The sequence below is a fragment of the Cuculus canorus genome, chromosome 28 (genome assembly GCF_017976375.1).
Source record: "Cuculus canorus isolate bCucCan1 chromosome 28, bCucCan1.pri, whole genome shotgun sequence".
NCBI lineage: Eukaryota > Metazoa > Chordata > Aves > Cuculiformes > Cuculidae > Cuculus > Cuculus canorus.
This window is the reverse complement of record NC_071428.1, coordinates 2,804,949-2,823,911: the sequence shown is the minus strand read 5'-3', so window position 1 is coordinate 2,823,911 and position 18,963 is coordinate 2,804,949. Positions and strand designations below refer to the sequence as shown.

The following is an 18,963-nucleotide window of genomic DNA, read 5'->3' as shown; positions in this document are numbered from 1 at the left end:
AAACAGCTAGATACCCCTTGAGATTCCTGGGGATTGTTTCCCAGCAGGATTGCATCCTCCTAGATCAGGTACGACAGACATGAGTGGTGGTGGCTGCACCCCTTCACTACACCAAGACCCAGCCCGGAGTTCTCTGCTGTGAGTTGCTGCTTCAAAGACAACCAGAGACAGAGCAGGAAAGTTCTTTGCTTTCCTCGTGTTATGCATAATTTCCCATGCAAACTTTTCTGATTATCCAAGCAAACAGGCTTTGAAAGGGGAAATCCTGTCATTCACATCAGCCTACCTCGAGATGATCCAAGGGCTGGAGAACCTCCAGTGCAAGGACAGGCTGGGAGAGTTGGGTTGGTCAGCCTGGAGAAGACTCTGAGGAGACCTCAGAGCAGCTTCCAGTACCAAAAGGGGCTCCAGGAAAGCTGGGGAGGGGCTCTGGATCAGGGAGTGCAAGGGTAAGATAAGGGGGAACAGTTTTGAGCTGAAAGAGGAAGATTGAGATGAGATCTTTGGGAGAAATGTTTTCTGAGGGCGGGGAGCCCCTGGCCCAGGTTGCCCAGAGCAGTGGTGGCTGCCCCATCCCTGGAGGGGTTCCAGGCCAGGTTGGATGGGGCTTGGAGCCCCTGAGCCAGTGGGAGGTGTCCCTGCCCATGGCAGGGGTGGGACTGGATGGGCTTTGAGGCCCCTTCCAACCCAAACCATTCCATGATTCTGTGACCACTGGCTTTGCACCGTCAACCGGCACAACTTCGACCTTACTTATCTTACCCGTTTTAGCCAGGACGCAGCAGAATCCCCGCAGTTGCTCCTCCAAACTCAGCAGTTTTGATTCTATCGCAGAGATAAAAATAAATCTACGTCTATTCAAATACTCAAACTACTTTCCACATTAATTTACTGACAAGACACTTATCCCCCATTGCTTATTAGCATTAGGGATGCTCTAATTAATGCACATAATCTCAGGAGTGAGGGAGAAAAAGGTATCAGGGGACTTATCAACTTTAAGGTTTGTGCAGCTGAGGACAGGCACTGTCACACCAGGACGGGCAGAGGAACGGGAGATGCAACTCAGCCCCAAACCAAAAGCAGCCTCTGTACGTCACCAAGTAGGGGTGAAGCCTGTTCCGGTTTCAAACTGGGGACACCAGAGTGCTGTACTCAGACTGAAGGCATGGAAAGGAGGGCTTAAGAGGGAGCTTTTCTGGGGCTGAGACACAAACTCGGGCTTAAAGCAGCAGACAGCAACTCCCCGAGGAGCAGCGGTTTAGTTGCTGTACACAAAGCAGCAAAGGCTTTCCTGGTCCCAGCGGAGGGGAACGAGCACACCCAAATCCAGTGCCAGCTCTTTGTTTGAAGCTCAGGAGTGAGACTAAAGGGCTGAACAGGTCACAGAGATCCTGGCTCCCCCTAACTTCTCCCATTTATGATCTGGAGGGGGATGGAGGTGAACGTAAGACCCTTTTGCATGGTCTTCTCCCCCTGTAAAATGAGATTTCATTCTCCACAACAGAGCAGCTCCTTAAACCAACATCACTTTTCCCTTAACAAAACCCCATTGTACTCCGAGCACTGTTCACCCCGAGGTCTCAGGAGCATTCCCTCACCCAGGGGAGCAAAGTCCCCGTCCCCAGCGAGAGAAGGGCACAGCAAGGGGCAGCGAAGCGGCCGTAGCCAGGCTAGGGGAGGACAGGGAAGGGCAACCTAGGCACTAGGACTCTCTCGAGTAGCTCATTAACTTCCCAGATGAATCCTGCAATCCTATTTCTTCCCCACCCCCTTTCATCCAACACTCAAGCCCAATTCCCCACAGGAGGGAAGGCTCAGATCTGCCCAGCGAGACCCTCATCATCCAAAGCCAGCTGAACAAAACAAATTTACTGACCACAGCAACACCCGATGACGCCTGGAAACACCCATAGCAACTACCTTTCCTCCTACCCCTCTGCACAGCGACGTCGCTGGCACCGAGACAGTTTGAGGGACACACAAAACCCCAGCTTGGGGTAAATTTTGGGCCGAGAGTCAAGCAAAGACTTGCGGTGTTCTACAACGTTGGCAGCAGGAGGGACAATGTGTCTCTGCCGCAGCGCCTGCCAGCCGAGCTGCCTTGCTTCTCTCTTCCTTTTGTCAGGCCCTGATAGGAGCGTTGCTCATCGCTGTGTCCACAGGGGAGACCTGTTGGCCATCCAAGGAGCGGCGTCGGCACAGACAACGGAGGCAGCTGTTTGTTTGCCTCGCCAGAGAGCAGCTCTGAACAAAAAGCTGGGAGTGGAAAATGGGGTTGGGAGGGGTAAAAAGGAGTTATTTCTAGTTATACTGGGAAACGGAGGAGAAAAAAAAAACCCCAACCAGAAGACTTCAGGTGAAAGAGAGAAAAAAATGCCCAAATCTGAGCGCAGAAACTGGAGCTGAAGGGCAGGAGAGAGCACAGTATGGGCAGGATGCATTTCCAATTTTGAAGTGACCAAGAATGAAGATGATCCAAGTGCTGAAGCATCTCCTGTACAGGCTGGGAGAGTAAGGCTTGTTCAGCCTGGAGAAAAGAAGGCTCCAGGGATACCTTAGAGCAGCTTCCAGTCTTCTGGAAAGGGGCTCCAGGAGAGCTGAGGAGGGGCTCCGGATCAGGGAGGGCAGGGAGAGGATGTGGGGGGAACAGTTTTGAGCTGCAAGAGGGGAGATCGAGATGAGATCTTGGGGAGAAAAGTTCTCCTGTGAGGGTGGGGAGGCCCTGGCCCAGGTTGCCCAGAGCAGGGGTGGCTGCCCCATCCCTGGAGGGGTTCCAGGCCAGGTTGGATGGGGCTTGGAGCCCCTGATCCAGTGGGAGGTGTCCCTGCCCATGGCAGGGGTGGGACTGGATAGAGTTTAAAGGTCCCTTCCAACCCAGCCCATTCTGATTCTATGAATTACTTTAGAACACCAGAGTCTGTGCCCACCCGAGGAGAGATTGAAACACAAAAAGCCCACACCATCCTCCAGGAAGGGAAAGCGAGGGTTGCTTTAGTGCTTTTCAGCTCCAGTTGCTCTTGTTAATCCTCTCTACCCATTTCTGAGCTACTCACTTCAGACCACAGCATCATTGCACCTTGAAATCCTGAAGAACAAGGGAATTATCACACAAAAGCAACAACCAGGAATATTGAAGTGTCCGGACAGTCACAGTCACCAGCTCCAAGAGCCCAGGTTTGCTGGGCATGAAGCAATAGTATCAAAGGAAAGAAAGCATGTGAGCAAGCTCGTTAAAGCCCGTGTTTATTATACCAGCGCTTGGGCGACAGAGACCAGGATCCCAGTGCACAGAGCACTGTTTGGAGGGCTCAGCTATCCCTTCCTCGGAGAGCTTCCAGGCTAAACAGGGCTGAGTTAACTCTCTATCCTGTCTTTCTTCTGCTGAGCTGTAGGAAGAATTCGACATTTCAATGCAAATCAAGCCCCAAATGAGTCAAATTCTATCTCTCCCGAGAACAAACCGTATCGCAACACCCAGTGTTGTGGTCCTTGTGGCAGCAACTAAGACCAAACAGGCAACGGGTTCATTTGTAAGTGGAGATTTTTTTAATTAAACAGAACTATTTATATATGTACAAACCCCAGAAAATATTGCACCATTAAAAAAAAAAAAAGGACATTTGACATCAAATCATCTGCTAAACACGCCTCACCCTCCCTGCGTTGTAGCATACATAGATATACAACAACTGCTGGACATTAACAGGCAACTGTGCTGTCGGACACCACGGAAATCTGCTGGTCCACCTACATCCCAGAGAAACACCTTCACCCTTTCCACCCTTGCTTCCAGGTAGGAAACACTTCCGTCCCATTGTTGTCTCTGTGGCATTCAGGACCCACCCTCTCAAGCTGCTCGGAAGGACAAATTAAAAAGAAAGGCTTTGGGAACTTCTCAGTCATGGTTTCTTTAGGGCTCGGCCGGCACGGTTTTCTGGGAAAGTCTTTCTTATGTTTTAGGGCTCAGCCCCTAGAACCCGAGCACAGAAGCTCTGGAGAGAACCATTTGTGTCCCTATGCAGGGAGAGGGGCATTCCAGTGTAGTTTTATCTTTGACAACTGTAATCCAAGGGCTAAGACTCCTCCAGCCCAAAGAGCATCTTCAGTAAGCCACAGCCCCGGGGTCCCGTGGGATGCTGAAAAGGATATCTGCTTTGGCGTTGATAAAGTATGTGGCGAGGAGAGAGAAGACCAGAATGATGATGCCCACAACTAGCGTGATTATCTAGGAAGAGATGAGAAACACTCAGCATTGCTGTTACAAACACAGACCTGCAGCACCGCATAGAATTTGCCTCGAAAGGGAACTCTTGTCACAAAGCTACTGGGAGCCGCTTGCTACTGAGGAGCTCTGGAATAAAGGGATGCTCTGAGGGCGTCACAGACTTGAATAAAAGTGACAGCCAGACGCGATCAGGGCAGCTTTCACTGTAGTTATTGACAGTGCACGCAAACTGATTTTAAGAGAAAAGGTAAGGAGTTTTTATCATGGATAAAAACTTTTAGAGCAGTCGATGCAAAGATTTTTAGCGAGCATTTAGCGTGACGCTTTGGCTGCTCCTGCATGAGCTGTCACCTCCTCCAGCAAGGAGCTGGAAATGCCATCAACAAGCACCGCTGCTGGCAGAACCAACGCCTCTCAGTCACTTTGGCGTAACTGAGATCACCTCACAACCTCTCCTGCAGCCTAAGTGCCAGACCAGTTTAAGGCCTCATAAGAGTCCTTTCTGTCAACCCTTCGTGCACAGCAGTTGTTCCCAATCTCCCTGGACAACTCGGAGCAATCCCCATCCACTCACGTGCCACTACAGCATTCATAGTACATTTTGTATCGGGTCACCACTTCAGGGATGGCCGGGATTAAGCCACGCATCTCCAGGGCACCAGTACCTACTGGGCTGTAACTGGCCGAGACACAGGCAGCGCACTGTGCTTGCCTGATGCTGTTAGAAAGCCCCTGTGCCACACAGATTGCTTACATTTCATAGAATCAGGGCATGGTTTGGGTTGGAAGGGACCTTAAAGCCCATCCAGTTCCAAGCTTCTGCCGTGGGCAGGGACTCACCTCTAACTCCTTGCTTGCTACCAGAAATATTCGGGCACGGATCTCTTTCCACCGACTCTCTGTCCACGTGGAGTACTCGGTAGATCCCCACTGCCTCAGCTCAAAGGCAGGAGAGAGAGCTTTGCTCAGGTGAACGGTTGACCGAACGCAGTAAGGGACTCGCAAGGTTGAGTTAGGGTCCAGGGAACCCTGCACCCAGGCGTAATCGTACATCTGCAAAGAAAAGGGGAGAGAGACCGCAAATAGTCATGAGGACATAACCAGGCTACCCTCTTGTTCTGGAACCACACCTTTATCTCTAGGGAGAAATAGAGGGGCTTTACTGACTGTTCTCACTGTAAGGGGATCCTTTTGCTCACTCCTCCCCTGCCCTTGGACGCCAAGATGCCCCCTTGCTGTTTTTCCCCAGTTCTCTCATGTGTTATTATGAGTTATAGAATGCTTTGGGTTGGAAAGGACCGTTCCAGGTCAGCCAGTCCAACCGCCTGCAGGAACAGGGGTATCTTTAACCAAATCAGGTTGTTCAGAGCCCTCTCTCCAACCCGGCCTTCAATATCTCCAGGGATGGGGCCTCCACTACCTCTCTAGGCAACCTGTACCACCGCTTTCCCACCCACATTTCTTCCTCATATTCACTCTAAATCTAACTTCTCTTAGTTTAAAATCATTGGCCTTCATCCTCTCCCTGCACTCCCTGATCAGAAGTCCCTCCCCAGCTCTCCTGGAGCCCCTTCAGGTACTGGAAGCTGCTCTAAGGTCTCCCTGGAGCCTTCTCTTCTCCAGGCCGAACAACCCCAACTCTCTCAGCCTGTCCATTATGAGCAGCAGAAAGCACTCCTAACGAGCTTTCCATGGAAACCCGCAACTGAACAGATCTGCCCTTGCCTATCATCCCACTCTCGCAGATATTTACTTCTTTTTCAGCGTTGGGTGTTTTGTCGGGGTTCAGGCACTCTTCCTTGGTGAGGTTAACAACGGTGCCAGTGAGGTTGGCCAAAACGTACTGCACAAGGTAGGTAGTGTTCACAGGGCTGGAAACTGCGACGTAGTGTTGGGGAACATCACCTGGAACAGGCAGAGAGACAGGATTGGCGAGGAGATGGCCAGAAGCAGACAACGTTAGCAGGGGACTTTAGAACGCTGCCAGGTAACATATGGGATCAAACCCATTCCCGTGTTCTTCTTACTTGTGTTGCTCTTACCCAGAATTCCTTTTAAGTCTGGTTTAATGATAGATTGAAACCAGGAGTTGTTCATTTTAATCAGAAAGCCATAGAGCATTCGAGTGACCTGGAAAAAGATGGAAATCGGTTTCTATAAAGGAGAGAGAAAACACCGTCTTAACAGCTATAACTCAGATGATTATTTAGCTGGCAGATGTTTGCCACCGTGAGGGCCAAAAGCATGGCAAAAGAGTAGCTCTATGTCACAAATGTATATAATTCAGGACTGAGCTGCTAAAATTTGGTTTAATTCCAGCTCTGCTTCCTCCTTAGCTGATCCCTGTGGCACAGAATGTCATTTCACCTCAGTTTCTGCTTTGTGGAACAAGGATGGAGCAGCTCTGTTTTGTAAGCGGGCTCGTGAAGCTTTAACGCCTGTCCTGAGATCGAGAGGCAAAGAACTAGAGAAGGGTGAAAGGTTTTTCATTCAGCTGGAGGGGGAAGAGAAAAGGGGGGAGGCAAAGCCCTCACAGAGACAGACAGGACAGCATGCTGTGTAAACACATATAAACAGAGACAGAAGGGAAGTACGTGAGGGCTCATCAGAGCTGCCAGGGACTCAATTCCATCTGCTCGTACCGTTTTTGGATCTGCCTGAATAGCAGAGGTGTTGTTGGCTCCCCCTGCAAGCCGGTAGAGAGCACGGGCGACCACTGTGGCAACGTCTGCCAGGGACTGCAAAGGAAGAGTGCTCTGTGTTAATCAAGATAGGCAGAACCAGCAAAACAAGCAAGGAGAGCGAGCCAGAATCCACACATCCATCAAAACACTTAAATTGTGCTCGCATTTGAGTGCCTATCGCCTTTGTCACCACACAAAGCATCCCCAGCTTCTTCCTGCCCTTTCTGGGAACAGCTTTGCCCCCTCTCCCTCTCCGTGAACCCGCTTCTTTCTGCCCCAACCCAACGCCCCATCCACCTCAGACACAGCAGCTAAAGAAAACGCAAAATAGGAACCTTAGCGGTGTCTGTGACATACTCCAAGGTCTCCTCAGGGCTAAGCCCCTCAGGGTACTGCATCCGGATGTTCTCTGGAGTGTCGTACATGCTCTGGTAGTATCTGAAAAGAAGGAGGCAAACAGAGGTTGGGGAGGGGCAAAAAGAAACCACAGGGCATGGAATTCAATTCAGAGTGTGCCTAAAGCAAACAGTGGGAGCAGTCTCCTGGGAGCAGAGATACAGCCCTGCCAAAGCACTGCCCTGCCACACGCTCCTTAAACCATTTAATGAGGCTTTATAATTAACTTGGCCCTTCCGCAGCTTCTCCCATCTGAGGATCTCCACACAATTTACAAGCTGTGATTAGCTTTCAGGTGGGCGACAGCCCAATTTATTAAATGGGCAGAGAAACTGAGGCAAGGACAACCCATGCAGAAGGTCTCCCGGGAAGAGGGATTTTGATGCAAGTCATGCCAGTGGATTTGATTAATGCCTCATCTTGAAGGCAGCGAGGAATTCCAAGTGAACTCTACGAGAGATTTACAGCGAGGAGTCTGCAGCACATGCAGCTGAACTGGGAACTGGGCTGAAAGCCCAATGCGTGATCTATGCATCCGATGCTCCCAGTCACCCTGGGATTGATCTCTCCAACCTAAAGATGGGTCACACAGCAGCGAGTTGTGCCTTCTTCCACCCCAGCTCTTCTCATCCCTGTACAGCAGCGCAGATTTAGAGGTGAAAGGGAAGCTACTTCCCCTTGATTGCTACAGAGATTCTCAGAAAGAGCAGAGAAGGAAGAAAATGAAGAGAAAGAGACAATTTGAAGAGTTTACGGAAGAGGGGAGAGGCATATGACTATCCTCTCCCCTACATTTCCACTTCCAAAGTTGAAGAGAAGCAGGGGATCCCCAAGGAACGTGCTGCAGTGGGGTCATGTGGGGTGAATTAAAGTGCCCTTTCCAATGCCTGGGGCTTTCTGCCATCGCAAACAGAAAGCTAAATTAGAAAAAAAAAAAAAGAAAAGGCAGCTCGCTTCTGGAAGAACAGATGAGGCTTAGGCACGCTCAGTTGCCATTTGCTCACCTCTGGCTTTCAGCCAGCTGTGGGGAACATTTTCTGTACAAAACTGGATTTCTTTCGGTTGTCAGAATAATTATGTTGCGCTTGTTCAATTACATGGCACATGTCTGCTTCCTCTGCTCCCCTCGGAGCACGTTCCACATGTATGTTCGGCAGGAACCCCGCCGGCAGAGGCCTTGCAGGAGCTCAGGTGCCCTCTGCCGGCTCTGTCGCCTTCGGCTGTGGTCCAGCCAGTGCCCGGAGAAGTACCTGTTCTGGAAGGCAGTGTTGTGGTCAGTCAGGACCACCCCAGGGATGTGCCGGGCCCGAAGGAAGCGCTGGAAGGATGACGGGGGAAGAGGCTGTGAAAATGCAACTTCCTCCAAAGTCACGTTTGCACCCATGCTGCTGTTACTCAGAATATCCAGCAAGTTTCTAACCTGAAAGAATTAAAACCAGTGCTGTTTTGGATGCATAATTTCTCTGCACAGGATAACATCATAGAATTATGGAATGGTTTAGCTTGGAAGGGACCTCAAAACCCATCCAGTTCCAACCCCTGCCATGGGCAGGGACACCTCCCACAGGATCAGGGGCTCCAAACCCCATCCAACCCGGCCTGGAACCCCTCCAGGGATGGGGCAACCTGGGCCAGGCCCTCCCCACCCTCACAGGAGAGCATTTCTCCCAAAGATCTCATCTCAATCTCCCCTCTTGCAGCTCAAAACCATTCCTCCTCATCCTCTTCCCGCACCCCTGATTAAGAGCCCCTCCCCAGCTTTCCTGGAGCCCCTTTCAGCCCTGAAAGCTGGTCTAAGGTCTCCTTGGAGCCTTCTCTTCTCCAGGCCGAACCACCCCAACTCTCCCAGCCTGCTCTCGTACTGGAGGTGCTCCAGCCCTTGGATCATCTCTGTGGCCTCCTCTGGATCCAAGAGATCCGTGTCCCTCCTGTGCTGGGGACTCTAGAATGGTACAGGGCTCCAGGTGGGGTCTCACCAGAGCGGAGCAGAGGGGCAGAGTCCTTTCCCTGGCCCTGCTGGTCTCACTGCTTTGGATGCAGCCCCGCATACGATCGACTCCCGGGCTGCAAGCGCACGTTGCTGGCTCATGGTAAGCTTCTCATCCACGAGCACTCCTAAATCCTTCTCCTAAGGGCTGCTCTCAATCCATTCTCTGCCCAGCTTGGATCTGTGCTTGGGATTGCCCTGACCCAGGTGTAGGACCTTGCCCTTGGCCTAACATCCTGATCATCTGCAGCGTACTAAAGATCCCAACAGCATTTTGGTTAGATGAACCACTACAGACTGTTTTCCATTACCTGCACTTCAACAGAACCATTCCTCCGGGAGACTGGGTCTGTGTGCATCCATAACACTGAGCCATTCCTTAGAGCCACCTTCAGGAGAAAAATAAACCCACTGTGAGTACTTGAATGATCTTCATTAAGTCTTGCAGGGCAGAGAAGTCCAGGGAAAAGTCAAAACTGGGAAAATGAGAGAAAGGAGGGGGAAAAAAAGATCCCCTAACTTATCTCTCACCTGATTCAACTCCACAAATGAATGAATGTTGTCCAAGCGGAGAGGAAACTTGTCTTTTTCCATGTCGTAAACCATTCGTGAGCTGCCGATGTAATCAAAGGTCTCCTACAACAGGAAAACAAAATCATCCATGAATTGCATCCAGAGAGCTGCCTGGCACAGCCAACTGTGAGATCTGAGAGACTGAGATCGAGCAAAACCAAGAGTTCCAGGGCCAACTGTTTGCACCAAGTACTTCTGAAGCTGTGCAGAGCCTGGCACACCCGAAAAGAGCAAATCTTATCTTGTGCCTGGCTCTGAAGACAAAGGTATTGTAGGAAGGGATGGAGGAAAGGACAGAAGAAAGGCAAAGAGCAAAAAATCCAGGGCGCAGCTAGTGAATTCCACAAGAAAGAAAGGCACCGAGGCAATGTCAGGCCTAAGTAAGCACAGATATCCAGCAGGATACAGCGAGTTACAGCAGCGAGGCGTTAATACAGCCTCTACTGTGGCATAAGTCATTATCAAGGAGGACAGCAAGTGAGGGAAAAGGGCGGTTTTCCATCCCAGGAATGAAACGTATGAAGCTTTCCTGAAAGGAGAGGTGTTTGTTTCCCTGGAAAAAAAAAATGGTGAGGGAAGGCCGATGACAGAAATAAGTTTGTCAAAGGAGGTGCAAGAAGCTGAGCATTGCCTGGGGACAAAGAGGTGCCCCTAAGAAGAGAATTCCTGCAGCAGAGAAGGGTGATGAAGTCCGCCAGTCTCCAGATTTCCCCCTTGACTCATTTTCAGCCAAGTCTTATCATCCCTCCTACATCCTGGGAGCATGACAGAAAATGTTTGCTCCGTGGCACTGTATGCCCAGCTCCCCCAGGGAAATTCTGACTAGGGATGTCTGTGCCGAGAAGGGAGAATGACGGGAATCACATGGTCGCAGCATGGGAGCCAGTTGCACAAAGCCGCACAAAAGAAGCCATCAATGTAGATGCCTTGAGGGGAACATCAGCTGTTGGCCATCAGTCCCCCCTCCCCAAGCTTGCTCTGCTCTTCCACAGCTGCCAACTCCAGTGCTGGGCTGTCAGAAATGAGCTACATTTTGCTGCTGTCAACACATATATTTTTAATCTAGCCTTTTCTGGGCTTTGTTTCAGAATCTGAAGCCTGGCTGTCACCGTTCATCCCGAACCGGGGTGAGGGAGGGTCGGACACAGACAGGGATACAGGAGGGAAGGCAAAGTTTGAGTCATTCATCCAGGATGAACTGTGGGGCAGAATATGGGTTGTCCTAGTGGAAGCTCCATCTGCTGTTGTTATCCCAGTGCAATTGAGATCCTGTTCTCACCAGGGGAGCAGAGAAAACTACAGTGTGGGGATGCAGACAAATGACTCCACACAAAGAGTAGGGAAAAAGAGTTCATTTGCAGGGAGCCAAGAGCTGATTTGCTATCCTGGAACATGCCAAATGGTGGAGCGATGCTGCTCTTACCCCTTGGAAGAAGGTGAACATTATATTCCTTTGCAGCAGATGAACATCTGACGCTTTGTGAAGGGCTTCAGCGGCAGCCAAGTGGGTCACAAAAGAAGAGACGGCACTCTCTGCCCCAGGTGCGATGTTCCAGAAGAAGGAATGGCTGTCAATCTGCAGGCATGAACAGGAGGGGTAAGAAATGTGCACAAGGATGGAGGAAAACTGTATAAGGGAAAGCAGATCTATCACCTCTATCCTAACCCACTCATCCTACTGATAAGGGAAGGAAAGCACTCTGCTTAATGAAACTTAAAATACCAGTGGCATCACTGAGGCTGCAGAGCTCAGCCACCACCCCTCGCTGCCCTGACCCGAAAACTTAGATTATCGAGTGTGCCTGAATTTTAATGCCACTGTTCAGCACAGGCCTGAGAGACAGTGATAAATGGAGTTCTGAATTTCATCTCTGGAGGTGTAAAGTGCAAAACAGGCTGCTAGACAGGGAAGCGAACTTTGTCAGCTCTGACACTGACTCACTGTGTGACACACACCAAAATCTCCATGTGATTTAGCCTCTCCCCAAAAATACAGATGAGCCAACCATGCAGCCTCCCTCTGCAACACATTTTAAGAATGGGAAGTATCTTCAGAAAGCATAACAGACACTACTTTTACTTGTGTATTTCCAGCAGAGAAGAGAACCCTGAAAAAAGTCTCAAGTTAATAACACAGAAAGAAACAAAATGCAGGTGTCCTTGTACTGAAACAATAGATAAACCCACCACTAGAAGGCTCACACTCCCAGAAACACAAGAGCCAACAAAATCTAAAAGGTCTGGAACATGGCAATAAATGAAACTCTGAGGAGTATACTACGACATCTTCCCAGAGTCCTTCCACTCCATATTCTACAAAGTGAGATTAAGAGGTACCTACACGTGTAGCGACAATAATAACTTCTTTATCTGGATCGACCTTTCCAGAGGAATTGATAGGTTGCAAGGTGCTCCACACATTGTAATCAAGAAGAGGATCACACACAATCTCTAGGGAGAGAAACGACAGTGTCCAAGTTGAGACTACAGCAGCAACAAGTGAGAAATGAGCTTTCTGGTCAGCTGGGGCTCACTGGTGGCTCTATCATGACAACAAACACATGCTCAGCAGGCATGAAGTCGTAGAAACATAGAATCATGGAAGGTTTTGAGCTGGAAGGGACCTCAAAGCCCATCCAGTTCCACCCTCTACCATGAGCAGGGGCACCTCCCACTGGATCAGGGGCTCCAAGCCCCATCCAACCTGGCCTGGAACCCCTCCAGGGATGGGGCAGCCACCACTGCTCCGGGCAACCTGGGCCAGGGCCTCCCCACCCTCACGGCAAAACATTTCTTCCTAAGATCTCATCTCAATCTCCCCTCTTTCAGCTTGAGGTTGTGGAGAGGAGGGAGCTGGCCTCTTCTCCCAAGTGACAGGGGACAGGACTAGAGGGAATGGCCTGAAGCTCCGTCAGGGGAGGTTCAGGTTGGATATCAGAAAAAAATTCTTCACAGTAAGAGTCATTGGGTACTGGAACAGGCTGCCCAGGGAGGTGGTCGAGTCGCCTTCCCTGGAGGTGTTTAAGGAACGGGTGGATGAAGTACTTAGGGACATGGTTTAGGGAGTGTTAGGAACGGTTGGACTCGATGATCCAATGGGTCCTTTCCAACCTTGTGTGATTCTGTGATTCTGTGATTCTGTGATTCTGTGATTCTGTGATTCAAATCTTTCCCTTCATCCTCTCCCTGCACCCCCTGATCAAGAGTCTCTCCCCAGCTTTCTTGTAGACCCCCTTTTACCACCAGCATTGTCCCCACATCATGAGAAGGAAAGAAGAATCTGCTCACCTGGATTAATGCTGAAGGTGCTTTGGAGGGAGCTGCGCCTCATGCATGTCACCGTGCTGGTGACCGCATGCATGTGGGAAAAGAGCTGCATGGCACAGAGTGGGTACTCGGGGCCAGATCCATCTCGAGGGATATTATGGTCTAGATAACACTGGATGGAAACAAAAAATCATGACAAAGCTTTCTGTAACAGCATTATGTACCACATATAAAATCACACCACGCTTTTTTACTGTAGATCTCAAGTAGTCAGCACTGTGGGGCTGGGCTAATGGTTGGACTCAATGATCTGAAAGTTATCTTTTCCAACCTAAATGATTCTATCATTCTACGATTTCACCACCTGAGCTGAAAAAACCGAAAACTCTGCGCTCTCTCCTCAACCGTGCTGTGGCTCCCCCTCTCCTACTCGTTAAGGAAACGCAGTACCTGCTTAATAACTTGAGTCTCATTGGCATCTTCAAGTAGAAAAATAGGGAAGTCAAAATCCTGATAGGAAAGGCCACTCCCCAGAGGATTCCACACGGTCATATTGCAGTGTGCAAACTCAGGGCCATAATCTTTGGAATAGACACCTGGAAAGAGAAAGAAATGGACAAATCTGAGCTTGCAAGAGAATATCAGATTGTGGGAGAGGTAGGGCCTGCTGAGAAAATAGCAGCAAATACAGAATGAGCCCCATTATGGGTTGAGAAACCAGCTGACAGAAGTGCGGAGAGATGGAGTTGGTCACTGCGTGCGGCAGAGGCAGAAAGAATGAGAAACACGGATGCTGAAAGCCATCCCACGCCAGGAGGCTGGCACGAGCAGGCAGCAAGCATTTATCACACGCTGAGAGAGCGGAGAAGGCACACGGAGAAAAATTACACTTCAAAAAGGAGGAAGACAAAGTTGCCTTTTCTGAGCTCACTGCGTGCTGGAAGCCCCCCTAAGGATCTGTAAGTGCCATCATTTTAACACCTAGACACTGCGCAAGCAGCAGGAAGGCAGGGACGGGACAAATGCCAACACACCAGACTCATCCCAGGAGTGTACGTGCTGTCCTTCGCAGCAGAAAGCTTTTGCAGACTGCAGAATGAACAGCAATTTCTCCCCTCAATGTGCAATACACGAAATTTCCTGCACAAAAACCTAACTGAAACCCCAGCAGGAACTCAGGGAGGCAGCACGTTGCTTTAAAAAGCAGCAACTGGCCCGGACAGAGGTTAACACACACTCCAATTGATCTACATGAACATAAGGCACTTTAAAGATCACATGCGGGCAAAGCACGAGTTTCAGACGTTAAAGACAAAGAAGTTACAACAGCCTTTGGTCAGGTTTAACGCTTTAGTGACTCAGCGCTGGTTTAGGCAGCTTATCTCAGTCTTCCCCTCAATCTCTGTCTCAGCCCTTCGTAAGAAATGATGAAGATCCAGCTCAGACCAGCTATGCTAAAAGAAAAAACTCCAGGGAGACCTTAGAGCAGCTCCCAGTGCGGGAAGGGACTCCAGGAAAACTGGGAAGGGGCTCTTGATCAGCGGGTGCAGGGACAGAATGAGGCGGAATGGCTTTAAGATGAAAGCAGGGGGAGATTGAGATGAGATCTTGGGGAGAAATGTTCTCCTGTGATGGTGGGGAGGCCCTGGCCCAGGCTGCCCAGAGCAGTGGTGGCTGCCCCATCCCTGGAGGGGTTCCAGGCCAGGTTGGATGGGGCTTGGAGCCCCTGAGCCAGTGGGAGGTGTCCCTGCCCATGGCAGGGGTGGGACTGGATGGGCTTTTTGAGGTCCCTTCCAACCCAAACCATTCTATGAACACACTGAGCCTGTCGTCCCAAACACCAGTTGGACACTGAGGTGTAGCTGCAGTTTCAGCCATCCTACGCTTCTTTCAGTGTAAAGGCATCGTTTCTTTTCCTCACAAGGATAAAGATGGGACATTTCCTTACCAAACCCATCATTGGGGCACTTCAAACCAGGGGAGAAGCCCTGGGGAGGGTTTGGTTTGGCAACAGCCACAGCAAGGCCAGACACTCGCGAGGTTCCTTTCAGCTGCAGCATCACCCCCCTGGAAAAGAGAAAATAGAACTGAAACGATGAATTCATTAATAAACAGTTACAACCCAAGACGCGTTATTGCTAATGGATCACAGTTGAGCATGCAATGACACTTTTGGTCAAAATAGCCAACACATCCCTTCCTCTTCAGAGCTGTACAAGATTAAGCATACAGCAACAAACAGAGAACTTCAGCCACTTTTTTTCCTGCTCTGGAAGCACAGGAAGGACACAGATCTATTGGAGCAAGTCCAGAAGAGGCCAAGCAGTCCATGAAGATGATCCAAGGGCTGGAGCACCTCTCATATGAGGACAGACTGGAAGAGTTGGGGTTGTTCAGCCTGAAGAAGAGAAGACCCTGGGGAGACCTTAGAGCAGCTTCCAGTCTGGAAAGGGGCTCCAGGAGAGCTGGGGAGGGGCTCTGGATCAGGAAGGGCAGGGACAGGATGAGAGGAATGGTTTTGAGCTGAAAGAGGGGAGACTGAGATGAGATCTTAGGGAGGAATGTTCTCCTGTGAGGGTGGGGAGGCCCCGGCCCAGGTTGCCCAGAGCAGTGGTGGCTGCCCCATCCCTGGAGGTATCCAAGGCCAGGTTGGATGGAGCTTGGAGCCCCCTTCCAACCCCAACCATCCCATGATTCTATGATTTTGCCCAGGACAAATCTTAACTGCACTGTTTACTGAACTTCGGTAACTGCAACAGTGACAAATGTGGCAGAACTCACACAGAGCAGAGCTTTTCTCACAGCCAAGCAGCCCATTTCAGAAGAAATAAATTCAGGCACTGAACCACAGTAAAATCCCAAATGTTTCAATCTCACAGATTGAACAGATCAGCCAGGGCTGATCCTGCCATGTGTCAATTGAAAAATGACATTTTCATCACCAAACTAGGGACCGTCTGGGTCTTCTGAGACCCGGTCACCCTGGGAAGATAAAAGCTGATGGAGACTGACCCATTGAAGAGGTTTCCATCCAGCAGAACCATGTAGGGTGGGTGTGGGCCATCAGTGAGCACCCATTTCAGGTCCTCCTCCTTCTCAACCACATGGATCACCCCCGTGTCTCCACTGATGGAGGCTGTGGAAAGACAGCACACCCGTCACGTTTCACAGCAATCTACATCTTTCCCAACCCCAAATCTCCAGGGACAGCAGGGTGGTATCTTACTAAGGGCTTTAGAACAGCTCATGGGATTAGAGGGCTGGAGGAAGCAATCTGAAAGCAGGAGACAACAAGGAAAGATGGCTTTTAATAGGGGAAAAAAACTCTGAACAGTACAGAGAACAAATGAGCGCTCATGCTTTGAAAGCATCTTTTGTTTAATTACACCAAAGCACTTAAGGATCTTTGGCTGATCAAACCCTATGAGTGTCTTGTGACTGACGGGAATGAAGAAGGGAAGTGGGAAGCAGAGCCTGAAGGAACTCGGAGGAGGCAGGACCAGCCTTGAGGACCACAGCTCAGTGCTACACCTCACCACAGCGCAACAACTGCAAAGGCAGAAGCTGAGAGCTCCACCAGCTCAGCACGACGTCCAGAGGAGCACGAGGGGCACATCAAATTTGGTCTATTTTGCCCCATCCCACAAAAATTAACGAAAAACAAAGCACCTTCATTGGAAGGTAGTGATAAAAACAAGCACTTTGTCAACACGCCCAGGCAGAAATGCTGCCGAGAAAGCAGGCAGGACTGCATACGCCACTTGTTCGAACACCAGCACACACAGAGTGGGGAAAGGAGCCAAGAGAACCTTGCACCCTCTGTTATCTGATGGACCAAGCGCAGCAGGGCTGCCCTGTGACGGCACCCGACAGTGTCCAATGCAGGGAGTGGCTCAAGGAAAACTGAATGGGAAAGGAGGAAAACACTGACTCAACTAAATTCAGCCAGAAATAAGGCTTGAATGGGTTCCTTATCTATATTTAAAGTTTAGCAGTTATACAGTCTTGCTTTCCCCATTTCAACACAACAAATAAACTTTACAAAGTGAACAGGCACTGGACAAGAAGCTCGGGCAAGCCCTTCAGATGCCACCACCATCTCCTCCCTATTCCCACACTGCTGTACCTCGTTAATCCCTAACGCATTCTGCAGTGCTCACAGCTTTGCCTCATACCCCTCGATGAGGCTTCATCTTGTCCTGTGTGCACCCCAATTACACAAGCTCAGAATGCTCTGTATGAATAGAACCTGAGGTCTCCACTCCTTAATTTAGCAGAAACAAGTCCACATGTCCATCGTTAGCAGAGCAGGCTTGGAAGAGGGCAAACAGGGCTGAGAACACGAGTGATCCAGGCAAGCCCTAAGGGCAAGCTGCGCCTTGAAAGCTGGGTTCAGGTTTGGGCCCCTTATTCCAAGAAAGACCTTGAGGGGCTGGAGTACGTCCAGAGAAGAGAATGGAACTGGAGAACAGGGAATCTGGGAGCCGTAAGGAACCTGGGGCTGTTTAGTATGGGGAAGAGGAGGCTGAGGGGAGACTTCATCGCTCTCCACGGCTCCTAGAAAGAAGGCCAGTTAAAGGGGTACTAGGTCAAGAGACTGCAACTAAGAAATACGGGTCAAGAGGAAATGGCCTCAAGCTGCACCAGAGAAGGTTTAGATGGGATAGTGGGAAAAATTTCTTTACTGAAAGAGTGGTGAAGCCCTTGCAGAGGCACCCTGACCTAGTAGGATGTCCCTGCCCATGGCAGGGCGTTGGAACTAGATGATCTTTAAGGTCACTTCCAACTTAAACTATTTTACGATTCTAAGTGGTAGCGTCTCCATCCCTGGAGAAGTTCAAAACACACATTGCTGAGGCACTTTGGGACAGAGTTTAGTAAAACACAGTGGGGCTGGGCTGATAATTGGACTGGATGAGCCTGGACGTCTCTTCCATCCTTAATGATTCTATGACCTCAGACATCAGAGCCCCTCACCCATGGCACAACCACCCTCAGAGCAGCTCCAGGACCCACAGTTGTACTCACACTGGCAGCCGATCTGGTGGGTGGCGTTCAGGAGGCGAACACAGGGCGCTGTTTTGTTCAGGGGGATGTAGATCTTCCTCTCGACGGAGTTCCCTTGGCAGGAGCCTGCAGAGAAAACAAGGCTCCAATTCAGAAGGAGACAAACCAGAATGTCCACACACATTGAAAAGCTGTCCCTAACTTAGAGGGGAAAAGAAGAGTCCCCTCCCTAACTCAGAAGGGAGAAAAAGGGGAAAGATGAGCCCCATCCCAGATCAGAATGAGAAAAGGGGGAAAGACGAGCACCATCCCAGCTCAGAAGGGAGAAAAGGGGATAAAGGCGAGCCCCTCCCCGGCTCAGAACGGGGGAAAGGGGACAAAGACAAGCCCCTCCCCGGCTCAGAAAGGGGAAAAGGGGACAAAGACAAGCCCCTCCCCGGCTCAGAAAGGGAAAAGGGGATAAAGGTGAGCCCCTCCCTGGCTCCGAAAAGGGGAAAGGGGACAAAGGCGAGCCCCTCCCCAGCCCAGAAGGGGGGAAAGACGCGGACTCTCAGCTCCACCATCTCACAGGGCCCAGGCGAGCTCCTCCCCACCTCAGCCGCAGCGCGGCTCAAACCCAGGGACAACCCAGCCGTCACCCGCCCCACTTCCTGCCCGCCTCACCCGCTGCCAGGAGAGCGAGGAGCAGCCCCCTCATCAGCTCCCGCCAGGCGCGGCAGCTCCCAGCACCAGCCTCCATCCCCCAAGTGCCCCGGCCTCTCCTCGCCGCCACTGCCATTTTCTCAACTCTTCCGGTTCCACGGGCGCTACCGGAAGCCGCT

The 18,963-nt window shown here is 50.6% G+C and overlaps 1 protein-coding gene across 1 annotated transcript; it reads right to left on the bottom strand.

Moving 5' to 3' along the window:
* Positions 1-3,510: 3,510 nt before the first annotated feature.
* Positions 3,511-18,946, bottom strand: NCSTN (nicastrin). The gene is made up of 17 exons (XM_054050602.1): positions 18,806-18,946; positions 18,164-18,268; positions 16,148-16,271; positions 15,084-15,202; positions 13,586-13,731; positions 13,157-13,307; positions 12,210-12,319; positions 11,292-11,444; positions 9,827-9,931; positions 9,607-9,684; positions 8,559-8,728; positions 7,248-7,350; positions 6,871-6,966; positions 6,271-6,358; positions 5,982-6,133; positions 5,069-5,281; positions 3,511-4,228 (listed from the first exon to the last, which is right to left on the bottom strand). Exons 1-17 carry the CDS (start codon positions 18,918-18,920, stop codon positions 4,106-4,108), a joined length of 2,151 nt encoding a protein of 716 aa, XP_053906577.1. The 5' UTR covers positions 18,921-18,946; the 3' UTR covers positions 3,511-4,105.
* Positions 18,947-18,963: the final 17 nt, after the last annotated feature.